At 38.2% G+C, this 23,072-nt stretch overlaps 1 protein-coding gene across 2 annotated transcripts in view; it reads right to left on the reverse strand.

Moving 5' to 3' along the window:
- The window catches only part of LOC126457801 (sorting nexin-14-like), a 215,651-nt gene that overhangs the window by 127,739 nt on the left and 64,840 nt on the right, over positions 1 to 23,072 (reverse strand). For both annotated transcript variants that reach the window (XM_050094398.1, XM_050094399.1), the window contains exons 8-9: positions 18,935 to 19,090; positions 1,060 to 1,184 (exon numbers count right to left, since the gene is read on the reverse strand). In XM_050094398.1, coding sequence (XP_049950355.1) covers positions 1,060 to 1,184; positions 18,935 to 19,090 — 281 coding nt within the window. The remainder of the gene's footprint in view (positions 1 to 1,059; positions 1,185 to 18,934; positions 19,091 to 23,072) is intronic.

Consider the following 23,072-nt stretch of genomic DNA (forward strand, 5'->3'; position numbering starts at 1 on the left):
ATAAAAGAATGAAGCCATTCCTTACCAGCCATTTTCTTCTTGCCAGTTTGGCAGAAGTTCCCTCTTGTTAGTTGCCGCAAATTCATATTCTAACTTCCTTGTAAGTGTGAAAGATAAACCACAATGCATACCAGCAACTTCTTTTATGAACAAAAACAAGTTCTTCTGCTGGTGTGAACAACTTTTTGTATCCATTTCAAGGCCTAAAGTTTACTTCATATTGATCAATACATTTGCTGAGAACATGTTTTTGCATTATTTGAGGAATTTGAAACTGATTAGATGCTGCATGAATATTAGTTCCTTCTTGGATATCTGCCACTGGTAGTTTCAAATCTTCCATTGAATATGATCAGTGGTTGGTCGTGCGATTACGAGCTCATGACATCTGAAAGAAAAACTTATAATTCAACAAACATATGTCTACAGTACACTTCATCACAATTTGTACAAAGTATGATGAAAAATGCTTCTGCAACTAAAAAATTTTTTAAATTATCAAAGTCAATTATTACATTGGGATTAAATGGGCCATTCCACACAACCTTAATCGAACCACATAATTTTTCTTTCTAAGTCACTAAAACAATTGCTTAAAATGGGTTAATAAAAATCAAAACAATCTGCTGAATAGAGCAAACACTTAAATTTTTTGTGGCTTTTCCAGTACTTTTCTTGAAATAACAAATAAACAATAAACAGAATGAGTGGGACAACAGTTTCTGGCCTCTCTGGAAATGAACAAAGCCACTTAAGACAATTGCTTGTTGCTTTTCAACTGTTTCTAATAGTGTATGTTGTATGCTCCAAGAAGTTTCTTGAGCCATCTGGTGGAAGACAGAGGAAACAACTTCCCCTACAATATACATAATTCTTGAGTAGCAAGATTTTCTGTGCAAAGGGGAGGGGGGGGTGGCTAAGCAAGGAGGGGGGGGGGGGGGGAGGAGGGGTGCAAGAAAAAGAGAGAGAGAGAGAAGATTATTTTTACATATGATGCAGAGACATGCACACACTTTATTTGTAACAATAGTAACATACAGATCATTGCCTCACACTTACATCATCACTCTGATGGAAAAGTGGGCCCAATGTGTTCTCCAAATGACTGTATGCAAATTCATATGCCTGAAAAAGAGGTGGTGTTGTGCGTAGTTTAACAATATTTCGTGCTGGCTCTTGTAGAACTGCAACATAAAATACCATATGCTACTGAAAGATATTTAAATGTACAGTGCTGTAATAGTTTCATAAATGTATAATTCAACGAGAAACTAAAAACAGTTATGAGTGTGCATGTTTCACTCCAACATTTCTCTCAACAAAAGCCTGTTCCTCTTTTTAGACTTTTTTGTTTTCATATTTTAATTCTAATAATAACTATTGATACACAAAAATTAATACAAAAATGCAGAACAAACACATCTGAATTACAAAACAAAATAACAGAAAAACAACACAAGTTTGAGTGAGCACACAAAGCTCACTGAAGAGTAATTCCCTGAAAATTATTGAAAAGTCAAGCTTGAAGTCATTAAACTGAAATGTACATGACTGAATTAGTGGGTGAATGATGTTTCATTCTTTGAAAATATGTTTCAAAATGTTACTTGTACATCTACATCCATACTACTCAACCAACCATACAATCATGGCAGATGGTATCTTGTACTACTGCTGCTCATTCGTTCTCCTGTTCCACACACAAATGGAGCAAGAGAAAAATAACAATCTGTTCACCTCTGTACCAGCCCTATTCCTTGTATTTTGTCTTTGTGGTTCTTACACATGATGTATGTTGATGGCAGCACAATCGTTCTACAGTCCATCACAAATGTAAGTACTTTAAACATTTGCAGTAATACGTAGCAAAAAGAACGTCTCCTTCACTCCAGGGATTCCAATTAGAGTTCATGGAGCATTTCTGTAAAACTCGCATGTTGATCGAACCTACTGGCAATAAATCTAGCAACATGCCTTTGAATTGCTTCAATATCTTTCATTAAACCAACCTAGTGGCGATCCCAAACATTTGAGAAGTACTCAAGAATGGGTTGCACAAGTAGTCTGTACAGAGTCTCCTAACTGAAATCTATCATTCACCTATCTACAACTTACCATAAGTGATAATTCCATTTCATGTTGCTGCACAACATTGCACCTACATATTTAACAGATGTGACTGTGTCAAGCAGCATATAAATAACACTGTAGTCGAACGTGATTGATTTTCCTACTCGTCTGTATTAACTCACTTTTCTACACATAGAGAAAGTTGCCATTCATTGTGCCAAATACAAGTTATGTATCCCCCTACAGTCACTCAACTACTCTGTAGAATCGACAACAAACAGTTGTAGTTTGCTGCTTATCCTATGTATCATATTGTTTATGTATACAGAGACCAAGACCTGTCCTATCAAAATTCCTGGCTACTCCTGGCAGTAAATTTTTCTATGCTGAACATTCACCAGTCAGGGCAATGTAATGGGTTCTAGTACTTAAAAAGTTTTTGAGCCATTCACATACCTAGTCCGTATGCTTGGAACTTTCTTAGCAGTCTGCAGTGTGACACTGTATCTAGTGCTTTCTGGAAGTCTAGAAATATGGAAACTGTCTGTTCGCCCTTCATCTGCACGTGCATTTTTATCCAGTCACTTGTGACTTTGTGGTGGGCATGAGGTTTGTGATAAAGGAAAGTTAAGTAAGGAGCTACAGCCAATGCCTCTATGAAACTGAACTACGATTCCATATGGTACTAGCCGCTTGTTTGTTTTCAGCTCTTTCAGTCGTTTTTCAATGTGAGGGATGCCTATTTCGATGTCCTCCACACAGGAGTTTGTGCAGAAGCAAATGGTAGTGTGTCTATATGATTCTCCTGTGTGAATGATTTTTTTAACATAAAATTTAAAACTTCAGCTTTTCTTTTGCTGGTCAAGAAGTGCCTGAATAGAAATCTTCGACCTACCTGGTGATTTTTACACAAGACGAATTAGTACACGGCAAGCTCATGGAATAAATTACCTCACCCAGCAGGTCAACCCAAGGAACAGACTCAAACAATTCAACTACAAAATTATATGGGTGTATACAAACAAAATCTTCTCATCATAATCATATGTGTAATTCTTGTAAAATGCATAAAAATGTATTTTTTATTTGATGTGTGTTTTTCTGTTCTTCTGTGTTGAACAAAAGCTCATTAATGCCAGCAGTCTAACAGTAAAGACGGAAATCAAGATTGAGACATTCGTGTGATTTAATCACTATGCAACTAACCTGAAACAATTCAGCCATGTGTTACTTTTTTCATTTTAAAGTTACATACAGAGAAGGTAATCTATAGCCTTCTGGTTTCCTTTCATAGGAACATAAACATTAAAGCCTGATCTTTCAGATTGTATTTCAGTTCAAAAATGAGTCAATGTAAACACAAGTACAATTTTCATGTGATTTGATTAGACTTTTTCATAAGAGTTACATAACCAAACAAACAACATACACAGATCCAAAACTAGAGATCATTCATATTGACTCGTCAAGTGCCTAAAGCATATCTCCCCCGCCCCCGGTGTGTGTGTGTGTGTGTGTGTGTGTGTGTGTGTGTGTGTGTGTCCTACGACAAACACTGAAGCAAAATCTTTACAAACGTTAAAAGCATTTGACTAAAAATAATCAGTTATCACATACTACTTTTACATACTCTAATCAGCAAGAACATTATGACCACCACCCTACTACCAACATAAAATCGTCCAGGAAACAGCAGCATCACATGGAGAGGAATGACTGCTAGTCAGACACACGCATGGTGCATGTAGTATCAGTGAGCATGCTGTCTGAGTGGAGAATGAGGAGGCCACACAATCTATACGTGTTTGACCAATTGACAGGCTCAGCACAGGCATTTCAGAAAGAGCACAACTTGTTGGGTGTTGGAAGAGTGCTACGGTGAGTGCCTTCAACACATGGTGGAACCACAGTGAATCTATGTCCACATGTCGTTGAGTTTGGGCATCCACCCCTCGTTATAGATGTCGGAAATTGTAGGGTGTGCAGATTGGTAAAACAGGACAGGCAATGAACTGCAGCGGAACTAACATCAGATTTTAATGCTGCAGGGTACAAGTGGGTCTGAACACACAGTGCATTGAGCATTCCTAATGACAGATCTCCACAGCCAACAAACCACGCATATTCAAATGTTTACAGCATGACATCGGCAATTCCAAATGAAATGCACATGTGACCATCGGCACTGGATGCTGGGGCAGTGACAGAGCATTGGATAGGCTGATGAACCCCAATACCTTCTTCTTCTTCTTCTTCTTCTTGACAATGGGAAGACACAGATCTGTCATCTTCCAGGGGAAGAGCTCGTTGACACCTGCACTGAAGTGTGGATACAAGCTGGCAGTGACTCCATTATGCTGTGGGGGAACATTCATATGGGGATTCACAGATGCAGTGGAGCTCACACAAGGCACCATGATGGCCAAGGAGTATCACATACTGGTTGCAGAGCACTTACACTTCTTCATGAGGATCTTGTTTCCCAACAGTAGTGACATTTTTCAACAAGATAATGTGCCATGTCACAAGTCCAGGAGGAACACAGTGGCGAGTTCCAATCGATTTACTGGCCCCCCATTCACCAGTTCTGAACTCGATCGAACACATCTGGGATGTGAATGAATGTGGTGTTAGAGCTCGGCGGCCCCGCTCCACGAAATGTACAGGAATGGCATGGGTTTTCAAAGCATTCATTGAAATTAGGCAAGATGCACTCAGCAACATGTCTTGACACAGTTTCGTGGTGGCCATTCATTCAGGTGAGCAGCTAGTTGTTTGTCATGCATACATAAAATGTTGTGCAGAAATTGTACCAAGTGTATGACATGACTGCTTTCACAGGTATCCTGCCTCTGATAGGATAAGATTTGGATATGTATTAGGTTGGTGTACTGGAGATATCTTGCATATCAGTCTTCCACAGTGATATGACCCATGTGGCAAGGCTTTGGGAGTGAGTGTGGCATAAATATAAACTAGGATATTTTCTAGATTGTTCAGAGGAGAGAAGGACTGCTGATAGAATGTTTCTCAGTACTGGGCACAGTGACAAATAGTCAAAGGCTTGACGAAAGATGTAGTTCAGTTGTTCCAGTCCAGGATATTACTGAGTGATGAGGGGGATCCTCCTTTGCTTCTTGAGGTGGTCATAGCATTATGGATGTGTGAGGATATAGCACAGTAAATTAGCCTGTGGACTATGTTTGGGGCGTAGAGCCAACCATAGGAAAACCTTCAGCAAACTAGGTTACAAATCTCTTGTCATTGCAAATGCACTGTCATCATTTTTATCAAAAGCAGAGTTTTATTTCACATAACTGATCTGAAACACACATTATGATGAATGAAACCATGTATGCAATACTAGTTGTTGCAGAGCAACCTGTTGGTTTCCTATGTGATGTACATCATCCACATGCCACAAATGTACTTAATGGTTCAAGTAAAGTAAGTGTCATACTGTCACAATAGATCACATTAAAAACATGTTATTTCAGTTGTTGCAAATTTTGTGTCACACTTTCATAAAAAAGTTAGTTCTTGAATTGATGGTTAACATGAGCATGTGCGTGTGTGTGTGTGTGTGTGTGTGTGTGTGTGTGTGTGTGTGTGTGTGTGTTAGTTTTTTAGGACATTTGTTGGAGACCTAACTGTTGCACACCCAATCATTGCTCATGCGAGGTAATACAGTCATGTATTTTTTATGCCTTCCTACAACTATTACAGGAAAAACACGTTTTAACAAGAGTTGTTTTACGGTCCTGAGATCGTTTTCATGTGATTCCACGCTACCATTATTCGACTGACTATAAATCCAAACTCGAAGATCTTGTTCATCTGTGTATGATCATCTTACTTGTGAAGGATTCAATCTTACAGAAAACTAGTGTGTAGTATCAAATAGCTACAAGTATTCATAAATTGTTGAAAGAACCAGATAAAGGTTTCAAAATATGTTCCTATAATCTAACAATTGAGTAATAACCTATTTGTCTAGCTTCAGTGCATGCCACAAATAATAAATATTCTGGATACTAGTAGATGATGCTAATAATGCAATCACATCTATGCCAATGATAAACCTGTAAAACCATCATCTCTGTCTATTTGAACACGCTAATTTCCAAAACTTCTAGATGAATTTTCATGAGGCTTTTACAGGTAACTTTTATCATACCTTAGGGCAACATATAGGTTTTATTTCATCAAAATTGGATACATAAAAATCGTAATTTAAAGTTTTACCTAAAATTGTGTGGTTAGCGTAGCGGTTCAGGTGATTATATCACCAAGACATAGAACCAAAGGAGGGCACTGCGAGATTTGTAGTACACCAAAGAACCAATAGATGGTGCTGTTAGGTGTTTTTTTTTTTTTCTTTTAAATCTGAGTGACAGATGTATTTTCATAAGTTTATCTCAGTAATAAAATTAAGTGCCACAATCTTTCCTTTACGAATACAAACTAGCAGTGAATTTATGGAGTTAGAATACACAGATTTACCGATTTTGCATTGTGTATTAAAAACTTGACAACATTGCTTAGCTTCTTTCGATATGTTTTATTTATATTTGACTGTTTTCCTAGAAAAGTTATTTTATTTCAGTGACAGGAGTATTTTTGGAAGTTTACGTCAGTGACAGAATTAAGCACTGCAGACTTATCTTTAAGAATACAGACTAGCATTGAATTTACTTGGTTAGGAATAAGGAGTTACTGAAGTTGCTTTGTGTACTAAAAACTTAGCAACTTTGCTTTGCTTCTTTCAAAAGGTTTCATTTATATTCTTTGCCAGGAAAAACAAATTTGTTAAGTTCATTTTGTGATTTGGGTGCCTATGCATTACATTTTGATTTCATTTTGTTTATGTATAAAAATGCCTAGAAAGTGGTCAAGTCTTTCGAAATACACCAGAATGGCTAAAAGACAAATCTATGTGGTCTCAAGAAGCCAATTAAGATCATGATGCGAGACTTGCTGTGACTCAAGAACATCAAGCCTTAACTTGGTATCTGAAAACTCCTTCCGAAAACGAGATGAGATATAACTCTGATGGGAAGCATCATGCATTATCCCACTCCTCAGAACCCTCCACTCACAGTGGCTTAAAGTTAGTAACCAATGTTTGGATCTCGTACTATGGAAAGTTTCGAGAAGCTGTGATAAATTGTGTGATGTCTTGGTAACTGTGGAAGATGTCTCAAATATAATTCTGGAATCCACAAAAAGGAAAACCGTGTATGCAGATGTTTGGCCACCATCTGCTGTCGACAAGATGAATCCAAACCCAAATCCAAAAGATCAGCAGCTGATGCAAACGTGTTCCGACCCCATGAGCTGCAATGGCAAAATCTTTGGAACATTTCAAGGAAAGTTATGACTGAGTCCAGAAAACTGGCTGAAGTACTGAATGCACAGAGCTAAATTATGGACAAAAGATGGTCAGTCCTGCAGGGCAACATGAAGTGGCTCGAAAAGTTTGAGACTAATGTTTATACGCAACGATAATGTGTGAACTATTCAAAGGACTGGTAATGTCTCTACAGAATCCAAAATTTAATGCAGCCAGAATGAAATGTTCTGCATATTTTTCAAAAGCAGCTCCTGTGAAATAGGACTGCAGAATCATTTGATATGCTGTTAGAGAAAGCCAAAAATTATTCTAAGAACCTATATCTGAAAGGGTCAATTACCTCAAATCTAAGAAAAATTGATTTAAACGCACAGAAATATTGTCTGTTCCTGAATAATTGACTCATGAATGAAGATTTATGAAAGGTGTGTTTTAAATTGTTGGTCTTTTTCCAGTGAAGACTGAGTAAAGGTTTAAATTAACAAATGACAGAGCTGATCCTCCTTGGTAAACAAAACGGGTCTGAACACTGTTGCAGAAACAACAAAATAAACATGCCAAATTTAAACAGATGCAAAATCTCCAAGATTGGTGATCTTTTATAGTCAAAATTTAGCATGGACTTCAATGTGAGATGCTTATAATAGTTTCCACAACGAGACTTTGTCTTGAAACCTGGCAGAAGATCCAAAGAGATCCTTGTCGTACGTGAAGTACGCTAGTGGCAAGACACAATCAGTGCCTTCTTTGCACGATAGCAATGGCAATACTATCGAAGACAATGCTGCCAAAGCAGAATTACTAAACACAGCCTTCCAAAATGCCTTCACAAAAGAAGACAAAGTAAATATTCCAGAATTCGAATGAAGGACAATAAAGAAGGTAATATTATTCTCAATAACCAGTATGGTTTTAGGAAGGGACAAAACCATTTACAAGCTGTAAATGAACTAATCTCTAAAGTAAATGCCTCGACAACAAACAAAGTGTATCTGGTATTTTTTGTGACCTCTCAAAGGCGTTTGACACAGTAAACCATAAGCTGCTGCTCCAAAAATTGGGTACCTATGGCTTCCATAGAAAATCTATAAGATGGTTTTCATCTTATCTCAAAAACAGACACCAAAGGGTGGTGATACATCAAAAGGGAGAGAAAACTTGCTCTAGCTGGAAAGAAATTCAAGCAGGCGTTCCCCAGGGCTTGATATTAGGACCACTTCTGTTCTTATATTACATAAATAACATGCCTAGCAAAGTAAATACAGATACAATACTTTACGTAGATGACTCAACTGCTTTAGTCTGCTGCAAAAACACTGATGAATTAGTACGGACCATGAAACAAACTCTACAAGAACTTGAACAATGGCTAAAAATAATGCTATGAAATTAAATTTTGAAAAACCCCAAATTATACACTTCAGGACCAAAGAAACTACCGAATGAATATCGCAAATAGAATATTCAGTAAAGAACTGATCACAGTTGATTCTGTAAAATTTCTTGGGATAACTTTAAATAAAAACTTGCAATGGACTGGCCATGTGGACAGTTTACTAAAGAGATTAAATAGTTTAGTTTATGCAATGAGGGTACTACAAAAAGTAACGGATTTAATGGTGAAGAAAACTGTATACCACGCGTATTTCATAACAGTTATAAGATACGGAATACTTTTTTGGGGTGCAGAAAAGACAAACTTGCTTCGAATCTTCAAAAAAGAGAGAATAATAATCAGAGCAATGACAGGAACCAATAGTAGACATTCATGCAGACCACTATTCGAAAGCCTGGACTTCATGACAGTCCCTGCCATCTTCATACATGAGATACTTCTCTTTGAACAGAAAAACTCGCATCTGTTTGAAGGAAATACATTCACACCAGCCTATGAAACTAGACATAAATTGAAATACATGCTACCTTGTCACCGACTCACATTACATGAAAATACTCTATATTACATGGCTCTGAAGATCAGAAACAAGATAAGGTCAATATTTGGGGAATCCACATTGGAGACCACTGGCACATACTTAAAAATCAAATGTTATTATAGTCTAGAAGAATTTCTAAATGAATAAATAGCAAATGTTATACGAGGTGCATTCAAGTTCTAAGGCCTCCGATTTTTTTTCTCCGGACTGGAAAGAGATAGAAACATGCGCATTGTTTTAAAATGAGGCCGCGTTCATTGTCAATACGTCCCAGAGATGGCAGCACCATATGGCAGATGGAATTTTACCGCCAGCGGCGAGAATGAGAACTGTTATAAATACTTAAAATGGCGACTTTTCCTTACTTGAACAGCATGCAATCATTCGTTTTCTGAATTTGCGTGGCGTGAAACCAATTGAAATTCATCGACAGTTGAAGGAGACATGTGGTGATGGAGTTATGGATGTGTCGAAAGTGTGTTCGTGGGTGCGACAGTTTAATGAAGGCATAACATCGTGTGACAACAAACCGAAACAACCTCGGGCTCGCACAAGCCAGTCTGATGACATGATCGAGAAGTGGAGAGAATTGTTTTGGGGGATCGCCTCCAGAGTTGGCATTTCTGTGGGTTCTGTGCACACAATCCTGCATGACAACCTGAAAATGCGAAAAGTGTCATCTAGGTGAGTGCCACGAATGCTGACGGACGACCACATGGCTGCCCGTGTGGCATGTTGCCAAGCAATATTGACGCGCAACGACAGCATGAATGGGACTTTCTTTTCGTCGGTTGTGACAATGGATGAGACATGGATGCCATTTTTCAATCCAGAAACAAAGCACCAGTCAGCTCAATGAAAGCACACAGAGTCACCGCCACCAAAAAAATTTCGGGTAACCGCCAGTGCTGAAAAAAAGGTGGTGTCCATGTTCTGGGACAGCGAGGGCGTAATCCTTACCCATTGCATTCCAAAGGGCACTACGGTAACAGGTGCATCCTACGAAAATGTTTTGAAGAACAAATTCCTTCCTGCACTGCAACAAAAACGTCCGGGAAGGGCTAAAAACGTCCGGGAAGGGCTGCGCGTGTGCTGTTTCACCAAGACAATGCACCCGCACATCAAGCTAACGTTACGCAACAGTTTCTTCGTGATAACAACTTTGAAGTGATTCCTCATGCTCCCTACTCACCTGACCTGGCTCCTAGTGACTTTTGGCTTTTTCCAACAATGAAAGACACTCTCCGTGGCTGCACATTCACCAGCCATGCTGCTATTGCTCAGTGATTTTCCAGTGGTCAAAACAGACTCCTAAAGAAGCCTTCTCCGCTGCCATGGAATCATGGCATCAGCGTTGTGAAAAATGTGAACGTCTGCAGGGCGATTACGTCGAGAAGTAACGCCAGTTTCATCGATTTTGGGTGAGTAGTTAATTAGAGAGAAAAAAAAAAAAAAAAAAATCGGAGGCCTTAGAACTTGAATGCACCTCGTAGTTTAGAGGAATTTATAAATAGGAGTAAGGAGTAAGGATACAAGTACAAATGGTATACTTTCGAAGTCATATAGATACAAAGCAAACACGTTCACTGTATATTCATGTTTATATATAGAATTATAGTTTGAATGGCAGTTTGTATTCCGTTCAGTACATCCATACTTCATATAGGTGTGTGAAGTCTATGGTAATGATTCGATGAGCTATAAAAAGATTTAAAATATAATGTTGTATTTTCATAATAATAAGCAATGTGTGTATCACGTATTTCCTATAGTATAAAAATACTGTAACAACTTAGGTTAAAGACTGACGAGTCACCAATGTTCTCAATCGAATGATTGTATAAAAACATGTTATGTGACAATAAAGTAACTTGAATGCACCTCGTAGTTTAGAGGAATTTATAAATAGGAATAAGGAGTAAGGATACAAGTACAAATGGTATACTTTCGAAGTCATATAGATACAAAGCAAACACGTTCACTTTATATTCATGTTTATATATAGAATTATAGTTTGAATCGCAGTTTGTATTCCGTTCAGTACATCCATACTTCATATAGGTGTGTGAAGTCTATGGTAATGATTCGATGAGCTATAAAAAGATTTAAAATATAATGTTGTATTTTCATTATAATAAGCAATGTGTGTATCACGTATTTCCTATAGTATATAAACTACTGTAACAACTTAGGTTAAAGACTGACGATTCACCAATGTTCTCAATCGAATGATTGTATAAAAACATGTTATGTGACAATAAAGTATCTTATCTTATCTTATCTTATCTACCACCATGGGTAATGTAGAAGTAGATATCCTCGGAGTAGTGACGTAACTTAAATCACTTAATAAAAGCAAGTCTTCTGGTCCAGACTGTATACCAATTAGGTTCCTTTCAGAATATGCTGATGCAATGGCTCCATACTTAACAATCATATACAACTGTTTGCTTGACGAAATATCAGTACCCAAAGACTGGAAAGTTGCACAAATCACACCAGCGTTAAAGAAAGTTAGTAGGAGTAATCTGCTAAATTACAGGCCCATATCATTAATGTCAATAAGCAGCAGGATTTTGGAAGATATATTGTGTTCGAACATTATGAATTACCTTGAAGAAAACGATCTATTGACAGACAGTCAATACAGATTTAGAAAACATCGTTCTTGTGAAACACAACTAGCTCTTTACTCGCACAAAGTGTTGAGTGCTATCGACAAGGGATTTCAAATTGATTCCGTATTTATGGATTTCTGGAAGGCCTTTGACACTTTACCAGACAAGTGGACTCTAGTGAAATTGTGTGCCTACAGAATATCATCTCAGTTGTGTGAATGGACTTCACAGATGCCACATTTTGTAGTAATTGACGAAAAGTCATCGAGTAAAACAGAAGTGATTTCTGGCATTCCCCAAGGTAGTGTTGTAGACCCTTTGCTGTTCCTTATCTATATAAATGATTTGGGAGACAATCTGAGCAGCCATCTTAGGTTGTTTGCAGATGAGACTGTTGTTTATCAAGTAGCAAAGTCATCAGAAGATCAAAACAAACTGCAAAATGACTTAGAAAAGATATATACTTATGGTGCAAAAATTGGCAATTGCCTCTAAATAACAAAAAATGTGAGATCATACATATTAGTGCTAAAAGGAATCTGTTAAACTTTGGTTACAAGATAAATCAGTCAAATCTAAAGACTGTAAATTCAACTAAATATCTAGGAATTACAATTATAAACAACTTAAATTTGAAGGAACACACAGAAAGTGTTGCGGGGAAAGCTAATCAAGGACTCCATTTCATTGGTAGGACACTTAGGAAATTTAACAGATTTACTTAGGAGACTGCCTACACTATGCTTGTCCATCCTCTTTTAGCATACTACTGCACAGTGTGGGATCCTTACCAGATAGAATTGATGGAGTACATCAAAAATTCAAAGAAGGGCAGCATGTTTTGTATTATTGCAAAATAGGGGGGAGAGAGAGTCCCTGAAATGATACGGGATTTGGGATGGACATCATTAAAACAAAGACTTTTTCATTGTGAAGGAATCTTCTCATGAAATTCCAATCACCTACTGTCTCATCCGAATATGAAAATATTTTGTTGATGCTGACCTACATAGGGAAAAATGATCACCACAATAAAATAAGATAAATCAGAGCTCGTACGGAAAGATACAGGTGTTCGTTCTTTCCACATACTATACAAGATTGGAATAATACAGAGTCACGAAGGTGGTTCAATGAACCAACTGCCAGGCACTAAAACATGATTTGTAGAGTATCGATGTAGATGTAGATGATCTAAAGCAATTACCCCAATTCGAAGAGATACTTGTTATGTCTTCCGTAACCAAATATCCGTAAGCACAATGTTTGCGAGAGTTGCTTGGAGTACACACACAGTGGACTTTAATCTGAACAAGCTTCATGTACAGCCTGAAATTCTGCGAACCACTGTGACTGGTGTACGACCATGTATGGATCCTTTATTCAGGGCTGGTTTAAACCACAAGAAATACAAGCTGCTGTTTGGTGTGCCAAGCTAAGAGGGCACCACAACTGCAGGACTTCTATACAGGACACATGACAATTAATAGTAACCTGTAACGAAGCAGGGTTGCCCACTGCTATCCTGTTTTGGTTTTACACTCCTTCAGTAACTTAGTTAAGCAATGAACTTTTATTTTTTTTCATTTTCACTACTCAGATTCCGACTACACATTCTGTGGCCTTCAACCTCATAGTACAGAATTCAGAAATAGTTTAAATAAAATTCCCCTAGTAAAATCTATTATTTCAGTACATTCTAATGTCTATTCTGAAAGTAATAAGCTAATCTGTTTTATTGGAAATGCATACTATTAACAGTTATGGACAATGATGTATATTGTGCAATACATATTAAGTAAAATTCGAGTGAGCTAATAGATCAAATTCAGCTATAAGACTGCATCCAAAAGAAAGCCTAAATTTTACTGATTCCAACAAAGTGTTTAAATTAACCTAAAGTATATTAGTTAAATAGATATTAAGACTTAAAATCCGTAGACTGTATGACTTTCAGTGCCAATTGTGACCAAACTACCAAATAATTCCGAGATCTGTTTCGATACTTTTGCTACCTTTATTTTTCTACTAAAATAACTCCAGTCTCAACTTTGTAAGTGCATTAATTAAGAATTTTTGAATATGTAAAAATTATTGTTCAAAAGGGCTGCCGTGGTTATAAGTTGGGAATTCCCACGGTGGATGCATAAGTTAGTTCCGCGTATTTAAATTGATACAGCTCACTCATGTTATTTAAACAATAAAACCCAATAGTTAACTTCAAAACCAGTTAGAAAGGATCATTTTAACCCTGGGAAATTATAAACTATAATAGATTAACAGAAATAGTCAAATATTCAAGCGCTCATCTATATGAGGTCCGAGCTGGTGCAGTTTTCAGCTAGTTCTCAGTCAGATTCTCTTGGAGCAAAAGTGCGGCAAGTTGGTTAATTTTTCGGTAATTGTAATTGTGAACTTTGTTAAAGACTGGAAGTTTTTGACCTACGTAATGTGACGATTAAGTGTAAGAGGCCTGGTCACATGAATATTGTGTGAGCGAGTGATAACAAATAAATCGCACTGTGGTTGACATAAATGTTCAACAATGAATACGATCCTGACTTTTGATTTTGGAAAACTTAACCTAGGATCCTGGCTTCTTAATTTCAGTGTGATTTAGGTGAGGCGGACGCAGCTACCGGGAAGACAATATTGAATAAGCAAAGCAAGGTAGGTAGAGAACACTGCGCACTATCTACTGGGTGAGGAAATGTTTCAGTACCGGTACATCCGATTGTGACGTGAACTTTAAGTGGCACTAATAAAAGGACATGTCCCGGCACGTTACAAGTGGTGCCCCGGGTGAGGAGACATGTCACGACACGTTACATGTGGTGCCCCGGGAGAGGAAACACCCTGGCACGTTACATGTGGTGCCCCTTTGGCTGAGAATATCAAACTTACGAGCCTTAAGACTATATTTGGAAGACTGACTTCGAGTGAGAGTGAAATCAGTGGCAACAATGGCAGAAGTGAGAACCGTGCACGTATAACTACATCCAACGCACTTTAAGAATAGCCGCAACAGTGGCAGCCAATCAACGCGACGTGTTTGCAGCAGCGGCGGCCATGATGGAAGCAGCAGCCAACCCACGCAAGCCGGACAAAGCTGACCAGGGTCAGTGACAGCAGGTGCCGAATACGAATGGGAGCAGTTTGGCAGATCGCGAGTTTGCAGCAACAGCAGCAGTAGCAGACCACAGACATCATAAACAAGACACTGGCTGACGACCGACAGAGAAGACACCCGGAACTTTAAGGTACCGTACGAGCAGTATATATATTGTAACTTTCGTCAAAATGGAAAGTAAGGAAAACATTAGTGACATTGCAAGTGGAATGAAAGGGAGTGACACTTTAGGGGGTACAAAAGTTGAAGTATTAAAATTCACAGATGACAGTGGGTATAGGTCAGAATTAAATTTGACTATAACTGACAGTGAAGTAAGTGGTATTCAGGGCGAGGAAATTAAAGCTTCGTTCACTGCAATTAGAGACAAAGTAGGAAGAGAGGGGGGGTAGTGTTGATGGAAAGGACTTCAGTGAGGAAAAGAACACTGGTAGTGATGTTCAAAGGGCACAGGCTTCGTCAAATAAGAATAATTTACAAGATATGCTCATGCAAATCATGGGGGCTGTGAATACTATGGGTAATGATATAATTAGTGAAATTAGAAATGAACTTGGTAAGGTGAGGAGTGACATGATTAGCATGGGTACCAGAATGACCATACTAGCTAATGACATTAAAAAGGAAGTTAGTCTCATTCAGGAAAAAGTGTCTGGATTAGAACAACATGTGAATGAAGTAGAAAAGAGCTGCGATAATAATATGATAAAAGTAAGGGAAGAGACTGATAACAAACTTAAAAAAAGTGAGTACTAATTGCGTTGAGGGGAGAAGGAAGTTATGCGAATACAGTACAGGCTATTGAGAAAAAGGATAAGGCCGACATTATAAGCAGTGCAGATGAAATTATTGTTGATGGAGAGGTGTTTTGTGGTTCTGATGCAGAAGGGTCTGGTAGGAATTTCGCATGGTTATCTGAAACTGATAGTAAAGGAAACAGTGAAATGAAGGTTATCAATGTATATGACGATTATACTAAGTATGAAGTTAACACTGAAATCATTCAAAGTGATACAACAGAAGTGCTTGCGTGTGCAAACGATGTGCAATGTGTAGAAAATAATTCAGAAAACAAAGTAGCTGAAACATCTAGTGACAATCTGCTCCACTGTCTAAAAGTTGCTTTCCTGCTAGAATCTGATGACGAAAATGATATCGGTGATAGTTCAGATGATGAAGGGTATATGAGTACAGATAAGAATGAACATACTAACTTTCCCTATTGTTCAAAAGTTGCGTACTTAAGTGAATATGGAGGTGAGGAAAAGAGTAGTGATGACTCCAGTGAAGATGAATTTGCAGGTGTAAAAGGAAGTGAATATACTTTTACTGAAAGAGGGTATGAAAAAATTAATGACATTTTACCAAAGCAAGATACAGAAAGTAGAGGAGAAATGCATACCATCACATTTCCGACTTTGATAAAGGTTGGATTGTAGCCAATCGCGATTGCAGTTTATTGTATCGCGGCATTGCTGCTCGCATTGGTCGAGATCCAATGACTGTTAGCAGAATATGGAATCGGTGGGTTCAGAAGGGAATACAGAACACCGTGAGCTGGATCTAGGGTGATGACACCCTATCTACATTCCTCCAGAACCTCAATATCTTCTCCCTCAATGGCCTCGTATCACTAGCAGTTGAGATGACAGGCATCTTATCCGCATGGCTGTAACGGATCGTGCAGCCACGTCTCGATCCCTGAGTCAACAGATGGGGACATTTGCAAGACAACAACCATCTGCACGAACAGTTCGACGATGTTTGCAGCAGCATGGACTATCAGCTCAGAGACCATGGCTGCGGTTACCCTCGACGCTGAATCACAGACAGGAGCACCTGCGATGGTGTACTCAACGATGAACCTGGGTGCACGAACAGCAAAACATCATTTTTTCAGATGAATCCAGGTTCTGTTTACAGCATCGTGATGGTCGCATCCGTGTTTGGTGACATCACGGTGAACGCACATTGGAAGCGTGTATTCATTATTGCCATACTGGCGTATCACCCGGCGTGATGGTATGGGGTGCCATTGGTTACACGTCTCTGTCACGTCTTGTTCGCATTGACAGCACTTTGAACAGTGGACATTACGTTTCAGATGTGTTACGACCCGTGGCTCTACCCTTCATTCCATCCCTACGAAACCCTACATTTCAGCAGGATAATGCACAACCGCATGTTGCAGGTCCTGTACGGGCCTTTCTGGAGACAGAAAATGTTTGACTGCTGCCCTGGCAAGCACATTCTCCAGATCTCTCACCAACTGAAAACGTCCGGTCAATGGTGGCCAAGCAACTGGCTCGTCACAATACGCCAGTCACTACTCTTGATGAACTGTGGTATCGTGTTGAAACTGCATGGGCAGCTGTACCTGTACACGCCATCCAAGCTCTGTTTGACTCAGAAACTTATTCGCCTGATAATTCTGATTATGCCATAATCATGCTGATTATGAAAGTTACAGTATCACAAGAATACTCTCACAGATGTCATTCAGAAACCTGTACCAACTTAAAACTTGAATCAGGTAAACAGTGACTACTTTTCCTTCATGTTTGTCAAGTCTATGCTGGAAAAACAATCATATGGATGTCATGAAAGAAGCTGTTTCCAGAACTGAGGAAAGGAAAGCTAAGTTTGAAAACTGTGTGTAAGAACTGTGGAATCCAAAATGTAAGAAATAAATGCCTTCTTGTTCACAGAAATTATGATTCCTCTCTTCCGTTAAGATGTGATCCACAGTGTTTCTAAAATAATAATAATAATAATGGGGTTTCTCAATGACTGATTGTTACTGTGGCCTACAGTAAATCTGATCTGCCATTTGTAAATGGTCTCAAAGAAAAGTACTGTAAAATTAATGTCTTCCCAGCTGTGTGATATCTTTCTCAAGCTTATAGGAAGGAAATTATTACCAAGAAGCAGGACCTATAAAGTTGGGCCCATATTGATGATTCTGAACACTGAATTGTTTCTCTTTGTAGAATGACATAGTACTCACTGCTTAACACCTTCACACACAGTCAATATTATATTTTTGCCTAACGTTTTTGGTGACAGGTTATTTCTAATTCATATTAGACAAAAATCAGTGATTAAGTTTTCATACCCCGCCCCCCCTTAACCAACAAACAGTAAATTGGTTTGTGAAAATAGGCTTTCCTGGTATATACTGCTGATGAAATCTTCTCGGGCTTCCATCTGGGTAGCTGCATCCAGATGGAAGCACGAGAAGATTTCATCAGTAAACTGGTTTTCTTGCATCCCCACCTCCCACTTTTAAACTGTTGTTTTGCCACTGTTCACATATCATGTTCCATAAATCTCATTACAGATAAGAACATTCAAGAATGCGAAATGCATTAAGTTGTGTAGCTCTTCAGAAACTCAAATCTGCCCTCAAGGGCAGGATTTCGAGGATATTGAATCAAGTCCACAAAATAAGATGGTGATTCTGAAGAGCACTGCAGTCATTGCACGAACGATGATACGACTGAGTGGCAATAAGAAGGGAAGTGCATTGGAAATTAATGCTCAATGCTGAGGCAGTTCGGGAACTTACTGAACCTACGGTGCATTTATTTTTTTGTGTCACACATGGCATTACCAACATCTCAACTCTTGCTGTATTGTACTAAATAATTCTCTACACCATCTATATCATTTTTTCTAATTTTAGTACAAATATGAGAGAAGGAGGGAGAGGGAAGGGAGGGAGGGAGAGAGAGAGAGAAAGTTGGTTTTAGCTCCTAACTCTACTGAATTAGTTAATTACCAGTATTAAAAATAAGTGCATGATACCAAATTAAGAATTTCTTACTTGAGAACATTTCCTCCACTACAGAAGGGCTGAACTCAATATGATCAGGTGATGCTGGACTGAAGTATACTGAATATAGATCCCAAGCCTCTCTGTACAAATTTTCAAGATCCTCGTCACTCAAGTCAGGTGTTATCATTTTGCGGTTGAATTCTTCTACAACACAGAATGGGGAAAAACTTCCTAAGTACATACAATATTTCAGACACCAAAAAAGTAAATATAACATAATGAACACAAAAACTAAACATGCATCACAACAAAGTCTAAAAGTTAAACTAAAGATGCATTTACACTGAGCTCAAAATACGTTCTGCAACAATGATCACAACATTGTTTGCAGCTAGTACTGGACTACCTATATTTGCAACATGTTGCAAACACGAAAATGTCTTCCACTGTTGTATCGATACAGATAAAAGAAATGTTGTTTCGGGATCTGCTACCACTAAATGCTCCTATTCAGTGGTAATGTTTGTTTATACTCTGTCCCATTTTGTGTAGTATTGCATTTTTTCTTCAGCTGCAGTGTGTGTTCCTTTTCGAAACAGAAGTGGACAAAAAACAAAATTTACAAATTTTTGGAATGTTCGAAGTTCCAGTTACAGAAATACTACATTTAAGCATAATTCTCTTCAAAAAACAGCTACACTGCTTGGCATCAGTAGCAACGGTGTAGATAAAAAAACTGATGCCTCTTGTAACACAGTACTGATGTGAGAAACAAAAAACTGAAGACACCAAGAGATATGGAAGCGTGACAGATTCTTTGTATCAACCGAAGTTATTTGGTTTCAATTGTCTATGGTTACTGCATGATACTTAGAAACCAAATGAAACAAGGGATACAAGGGATAAAGAGGTAAGCAAAGTTATGCTTGCTTACTTATGTTTATTTGTATTCAATATTAAACAACAATACTCAGCTGTTATTATTCTGCCATGGCAAAAGTCCTTATGGGCTTACAAAATAATTGCAATCCATCAGAAATTTCTTTGTATGTGTTTGAACTTTCCATGATATATTTGGAAGTGCAGTAATAAATGATTCAGCAGTACCTCTTCTCCATGTTCCTGGGATCACTTCCCCTGTAAGTAGGAAATAAAAATCAAAGCTTCGTTGTGGGCTGTAATGGCTCCTCGACTAGGCATTTTTCCTTAAGAATATACAGAAACACACTGTTGTCATGGTCTTCTCTGGTTGCAACAACCTTGGCTTTCGAAATACATAAAACACTGAGGCTCTAACACCAAATGTATTTTCTACAACTTTCCTTGCTCTAGGAAATTGGTAGTTAGAAAAATCTTTCTTTTGAGCCTTGGTTGTCCTTTCACAGGTATGGCTTCAAGATGTTTTCCTGTAATGGAAAAGCAACTGCCATGAATTTGTGTGGTAGTGGCTTTGTTCCTCCAGGTAAACATTTACAACATGGCAAGTTTGTTTGTTTTTGTGAAATAGGTCACTTATAGAGGCATTCTTAAAAATACTTCCTTGGCACATAACACAGGCACATAAAAAGTTGTAATTGGTGTCAACAACAGTATGCAACACAATGCTGAATGACCCTTTGTAATTGTAAAATTCACTCCCACTAGCAACAAGACACTTTAGAAAATATGCCTCCTGTCAGTTGCTCTCACACAATGAAGGAAGTGGAATATCTGGCTCAATACACTTTCTTTTGCCTGCCATTCACCTTCAGTCACCAGCAACTGAAACAAGTAAATTTGACTTATGGTTCCGAAACAGCTACCTGCAGAGGGTGCAGAAGATGCCGCAGGTCCACGTGAACTGCAACAAGTACGTCTCCTCCACAAAAACAGATGGAAAGAGTAGAAGTGACCCTTTAAACCAAGTCATGTCAGTGTTGCAGACTGATCTGCACAAACAACAAAAATGACAACAGGATTCATTAAGTGAATTTGGGACATATGTCATCAGCAAATTACATGAGTTGCCACACTATGAAAGGGCAGTGTCAACATTCATGATACTCCCTATGAGGCAGAAATGCATTCCTTTAGAAGGGAGCAGTCAATATTTAATGTGGATGTGGCAGATGGATCATCAAATCCAGATTCCTCCATCACCTTCACTAGAAGTGCCACTGACATTAGAGTTGAAGGAGCATTATTTGTTAAAAATAATAACGATGGTGGTGGTGGTGATGATATAACTGTGAAATAATTATCCAAGGCTATGATAGGAATTTCCCATAGCCAAAAATAGAAGAGTAACAGTAATTATTGGCTTCATTGGAACTACTCTACTGAAAATTGTGTCTTTCTTTTAAGTAATTCGACCTATTATATACATTAGAATTTCAAAATCAGACAATGACATCCTCATGAAGTTATGAAAACCAGAACAGTCTTCCAAATTCAGCTCATGTCATTCTTGCAATGTCTTCTATAATATTCGATGGCTACATATTTTTCTTTATCTGCTTTTTTTGTCGAGTAGCTGCAGCACATACCCTTAATTCTTCCTCTTCACTAGTCACAGTCTTGCTCTTGTTGCAAATACATAATGTGAAATGTTTTCTGGCAGTTCAGTGCAGCAGAAGATGTGATGCAAACCATAAACACTGTTGCTGACTTTGGTGGAACAATGTTGGGAACAGAAATGTTTTTAAACTCAGTGTAAACAAGGCTTAATTAGTAAAAGTAGTGCCCGGGAGAGTTAGGTCAGTTCTCCTACCTGTTGTCTTTCCCTCATTTTTAAGTGTCAATGAGAAACCTTTGGCCTAGAATGGTTTGGTCCATGACTCTAAGCACACACTGTAGCCACAGTGATATTTCTGCTACAGGTGCTATCTAGGGTAGCATCGTAAGCAGCAATGATTACTGGATGAACACTTATCATTAATGGGGTTAATGTGGCAATATTGTGCAATAATCATTCTTCATTTGGCTTTGGAATAGTTTGCTTAGCTGGGTTCAAAAAGCGAGTGCCGAAGGCTTCCAATTTGTGACCACTGAGCTGTTAGGCAAGAACACTATTGTGGAAATGTGCAGAAAAGTGGAGAGGTAGCTTCTACACTTGCCACTTCTGCAGTCAGTTTTGCTGCTCCTTAATATAATGCTTTTTAATGTCACAGTAGCACAGACTTCCCACTTCTTTGCAGACTTTATCAGCAGTCATAATTTTTTTTAAATCAAACATATTTTGTGGAGATGGTTTTCTCTATTTGGAAAGTATTAAAAAACAGATGTCCAAAAGTTGCTTGTCTGCTGTGAGTATCTAGAGTTAAGCTAGTTAATTCTGCCAATCTATGAGTACTAACTAATATTTGCCATCTTAACACTGAAAGGCCATGCTTTAGATAATCTATTCCTTTATTTAGTCACAATGTAGTTCAATGCAATTTGTCCAATGCTTTCAGTGAATAGATTCCATTAGTGAAATGTAATTCAAGGAAGTCGTCAGTACAATAACCATCTATGGCTGACAATGGGCATAAAATTTTATTCAGCTGCAAATTCCTTTAGGTGCATGGCAAAGGGGAAACCAAAGTGTGCAAATTGTGGTGAATACGGGGCTGTTCCAACAGCTCGTACTTCAGAACACTCAAGTTTTCCATTGCCAAAGTACCTCTACAGGCAGATATACTCTCTTTCTCTCTCTAAATTTTTACATCCAGGCCTCTTATCAAACAATTTTTCTATGCCTTTCGCCTTGGGCCAGTCCTTCCTTTGCTCTTTGGAAGGTAATCAGTTTGAAGAACACCTTTTATTACCCAATTATCACAGACAAAACTAATTTTCCCAATCCTTGAATAGTGCCGCCATTTCCCACAGATTACTTTGCTATTACATTTCTGGCATGAAGGGGAGATCATGTCTCACCTCTAGTAGGAAAACGGAGTAGGAAATCAATTTCTTTTCAAAATCGCTTATACATTGCTGAGAAATCTGGTTTTGCATTCAAAAATGGATTATTCTTTTTGCACAAAACTATCTTGTGGTTATTTATTCTTATCAATTATAAACTCCATTTCTTCAAAGGATCAAATGGTGCTTTCGTACAGATCTTTCAGCCTATTATCTGATCTTTTGTCATTCATTTTTGTCAGTTCTTTGTGGAAAATCATTTGAAGTGAATTGAATTTCCCTGCGGTTGGGCAGGAACTGGTGT

Source organism: Schistocerca serialis, chromosome 2 (assembly GCF_023864345.2).
Source record: "Schistocerca serialis cubense isolate TAMUIC-IGC-003099 chromosome 2, iqSchSeri2.2, whole genome shotgun sequence".
NCBI lineage: Eukaryota > Metazoa > Arthropoda > Insecta > Orthoptera > Acrididae > Schistocerca > Schistocerca serialis.